The sequence below is a fragment of the Fragaria vesca genome, linkage group LG6 (genome assembly GCF_000184155.1).
Source record: "Fragaria vesca subsp. vesca linkage group LG6, FraVesHawaii_1.0, whole genome shotgun sequence".
Taxonomy (NCBI): Eukaryota; Viridiplantae; Streptophyta; class Magnoliopsida; order Rosales; family Rosaceae; genus Fragaria; species Fragaria vesca.
The window spans coordinates 30,660,273-30,664,895 of NC_020496.1; the positions used below are offsets into that span (position 1 = coordinate 30,660,273).

The 4,623-nt window shown below is 35.9% G+C and overlaps 1 protein-coding gene across 1 annotated transcript; it reads left to right on the forward strand.

Annotated features, from left to right (window-relative positions):
* The first annotated feature begins 2,221 nt into the window (after positions 1–2,221).
* Positions 2,222–4,106, forward strand: LOC101306544 (F-box/kelch-repeat protein At5g15710-like). The gene has a single exon (XM_004304138.1). It carries the CDS (start codon positions 2,658–2,660, stop codon positions 3,972–3,974), a length of 1,317 nt encoding a protein of 438 aa, XP_004304186.1. The 5' UTR covers positions 2,222–2,657; the 3' UTR covers positions 3,975–4,106.
* The last annotated feature ends 517 nt before the right edge of the window (positions 4,107–4,623 follow it).

The following is a 4,623-nucleotide window of genomic DNA, read 5'->3' on the forward strand; positions in this document are numbered from 1 at the left end:
GGGCCTGGAAATTTTTCTACATTAGACATAGTTGCAGCTAAGTTCTAATGCGTTTGATGTTCATATTCATTGTTGTGCTGAAGAATTTGGGGTAGTTTGGTATGATTGTATGAGTGTAGTAATAAAGTCCTAATATTGCTCATTTGACATGGGATCTATCATGCATCAAGTTCTAAGTTCTGGGAATAAAGCAGAGGTTTTCTGAGAATGAAAGCAAAGGTTAATGGGACTGGTGTCTATACTGGTCATTATGCAAAATTACCCTAGTTTTGCAATGGGTTACCAAACATCCCACTCTACATTTTTCTATCAAAAAAAGTTAGAAAAAGCTAATTTACCAAACGCTTAATGGATTAATTTACCCATACATTATTTTCACAGCTGTGATTTTTTACAACTGATTATTTAGACTTCAATACCAAATTGAGCCTATGTTTTTTTTCTTCTTCCTAATGGATATGTCGATGGGAGAAATTTTAAATACACACCCCTAATCTTTTAATACACACCCTTTATTTAATACACCACCTATCAAGTTTATCGTTTCAGTATTATACTTAATACACATCCTAAACTGTCTAAAATACCCTTAATTTATGAAATATTCCATTATTTAATATAATTGTTTAATATATATATATATATATATATGTTCATCTCATGAGCATACCTACCTTAACAACTCATGAGAATACTTATCAAAAAATTTATGAGCATATGTTCTGTTCCACTCAAGAATACATTCAACTCATCATTCTATCACAATGCTAATTAATAACAATTCAGACGTTCCTTACATATCCACTCTAATCCCATATGCACCGATGTGATGACAAACATGATAGGACGTTCAACTCATGAGCAACGACTAATTCATAGCCTTAAAGCCTCTAGCTCAAATTCTACAACCCCCAAATTTATAAATAAGATGAAGAATACATACCTTAGTTGAAGATTGTTGAACAAGGTCTTGATAATTCATGTGATTATGGTAGCTCAGTCAAAATTTATGTGATGAATAGTAAGACAAGAGTTTTGTTTTATGATGCGTATGAATTGTGGAGAAGAGTTAGGGTTAGAGGAGATGATGTGCTTTTGACAGTTTAGGGTAGAAGATGTTGAAAATAATACTTTTAGCACGATTTTTTTTATTAATATATGTCTGTTTTGGTCATTTAGCTTTACTTATAAAATCTCAATAGAAACATAAAATAATAAGAGTGTGTATTAAGAGATTAAGGGTGTGTATTTAAAGTTTCTCGTCGATGGGAAGGTGATGAATGTTTTTGGAAGTTGTTGGGTGTCAAGCAACTCAAATGTTCTACGTTCTTCCTCTTCTTCTTTTTTAAAAATTTCTTTTTATTGTGTATGATCTGATTTTGATTTTTGAAAAGTTAGAATTGGATTTGGTTTTCTTTTTAATAAAGAAAAGTAAAATCTAATTTGTTATGAAAATAGAAAACACCATGTTACCTGCCACATCACATTTTTTTTTTGACATCATATTATCAAGTGATCTAGACCGTTGAAAATTTTAAAATCTGATAGCCATGAAAAAGTGTAAAAAAATATGTAAAAAACAATGGCTCTTGAACCGGACCCAAATTGATAATAGGTAGATTAATTATATATATGAAGAGTTGTTGGTTTATTGCATACTATAGATTTGAATGTTTCTTATCATTATTTTGATATGATTATCGATAAAAATTTACATACATTTTAACTTTCATCCATGAATTCATATAATCGTTGCGTAATATTTTCCTTAATTTTTAAGAATTTAAAAAAAAAACCAAGAACTTAAAAGAACACAATGTGCTGGTTTGGTACATTCGGTAGATGAAAGCTTCAACAACCACCCGAACTCAAGTAAACAAGAGACCAGAAATTTAGTGGAGCCCGACAATCTATATAAAGAAAGCTATAGCTAATTTACCAATTGGAATAATCTACTATTCTCCACCATCAAAATCACACATACACCATCAAATCCCCACCGTTTATTTTGCATAATAAAGATGATCCAACTCTTTGACACATACCATACTCTCAGGTGGCCTCATGTGATAGCATCTGCACCAACACTGTACAAGTTTAATTCTGCACCAGATTGAAACAACAGATACATTTTCCATGGATGCTTTTGTCCATTTTGTCAAATAGTGACAAAGTAAATCAAAACCCCAAAATGTTAAAGAACCAGTCTTTGAAGCTGGGCATAGGTTTTCTCTCATTTCTATGTCAAATCTGAAATCTTCATCATCTGTGCTTCAACAAAACTTAAAGCAAACCCACATAGGAGCTTCTTGAATCCCCCAAAGGGTCACAGGGCAGTGAAGGGCTTCAATTTCTTCTGGTAATTGATACAAAATTCTATCTTTTACCTTGTGCCAATCTTTCAATCTCACAAAAGGTTATGAATTTTGTTTGGATCTGACTGAAAGATTAAGGCTTTTTGCTTTGTTGAATATCTGGACTATAATGCTGGTGTTAATGCTATGATCCTTATAGTTATGAGTATAGGAATTATGTGGTTTTTATCTGATGCTGGAAAGGTTTCATCTTTTGAGTTGGGAAGCATGGATTGAGAGTTGGGAATTGAGGATTAGGGTAAAACCATTGAAGTGAGACTGGGTCTTAGGGTTTGGAGAACCATGGATGGTGCTGGGGAAGCTTCTGTTTCTGGGTCTGCTGTGTCTAGTGTGAAACCTATGGGAAATGGGTTTTCTGGTGAAGTTGATAGGTGCCCCAAGCAAGTGTCTCCTATTAGAGGTAGTGGGTCGAGGAATACAAGCCCTTTGGGTTGTGTAAGGTCAAGAAACACTAGCCCTTCTAGGCAAAAGGTGGTTAAGACAAAGCCGAGAGGACTTGATGAGGAAACGGCTGCCACATTTTGTAAAGCGGTTCACCCTGATGTTCAAATGGAGGATAATATTTGGGCAATGCTGCCTGAGGACCTGTTGAATGAGATATTAGCTAGGGTTCCGCCATTTATGATATTCAGGCTCCGATGTGTTTGTAAACGGTGGAATGCGATACTGCAAGATAAAAGCTTTATTAAGTTCCACTCACAAGTGCCATCTCATGGGCCTTGTCTACTCACATTTTGGAAGAATTCTCAGACCCTGCAATGCTCAGTGTTCAGCTTGCCTCTAAAAACATGGTACAGAATTCCATTCACATTTTTACCACAGTGGGCGTTCTGGTTGGTTGGCTCTTCTGCTGGTCTAGTTTGCTTCTCTGGGCTTGATGGCTTAGTTTTTAAAACCTTAGTGTGTAACCCTCTAACACAAACTTGGAGGACTTTGCCAAGTATGCATTATAATCAGCAAAGGCAGCTGATAATGGTTGTTGACAGGAAGGATCGCTCGTTTAAAGTTATAGCCACTAGTGATATCTATGGTGACAAATCCTTGCCCACTGAAGTATATGATTCAAAACTCAATAGTTGGTCAATTCACCAGATAATGCCTGCAGTTAATCTATGCTCCTCAAAGATGGCATATTGTGACTCAAGATTGTATTTGGAAACTCTTTCTCCACTTGGTCTGATGATGTATCGGCTGGACACAGGTTACTGGGAACACATTCCAGCTAAGTTCCCCCGGTCGTTATTGGATGGTTATTTGGTTGCTGGCACCCAGAAGCGTCTGTTTCTAGTGGGAAGAATCGGCCTTTATAGTACTCTTCAGAGTATGAGAATTTGGGAACTGGATCATTCCAAATTTATATGGGTGGAGATCAGCAGGATGCCACCAAAATACTTTCGGTCTTTGTTAAGGTTATCAGCTGAGAGATTTGAGTGCTCTGGACAGGATAACTTGATTTGCTTCACATCTTGGAACCAAGGGAAGGGCCTTCTTTATGACGTGGATAAGAAGATGTGGTCTTGGATTGCAGGCTGTGCTCTTCAGTCATACAACAGCCAGGTTTGTTTTTATGAGCCAAGATTTGATGCTTCCATCTACTAAAGCAGATATTACTGCCTTGCAGTTCTTGTTTCAATTACAAAGTCAGAAAATGACGAGGGAATTTCATCTCCAGTCAGCATCTTTCTCTTGATTCAATCTTGGCTAATCATTTAAGAACCATGGCTTGATTGACAATGACAATGTGGGTGCATTGCCAAATACATTTTTGTCGATGACATTTCATAGACCGCAGTTTGTGAGATTATAACCTCATTCAAGGGATCTGTAATGTAGAATGAGGGAACAATGATGTTGTTGGAGACTGAGGCTTTAGAGAATGAACATGAGTCAGGAGAAGAATTGTAAGAATGCGGTTTTTCCAACTCTTGTACACTGTTTAAAATCTCAATTATATCCAACTTGTACATCTTAAATCTTTAGTCTTTACTGTGCCTTGCTCATTTCGTTTAATATCTGATTACTTTTTTCATATGTTATGTGGTTTTGATCCAAGTTCACATCAGCACTCTTTTATTGTAGATATCTGTAAATGTTTCTGGTGTTTGTTTCTGATTTTGTTCTTGTTTTGTTTTAGTTTTGCCCTATTGATTAATTTGTGCTAGTTAGACTTACCAGGAAGTTATCGTTTTAGACCGAGTAGTGAACTAAGGTGGTAGAACCTTACCTGGTTTAGTTAGTTCATCATACT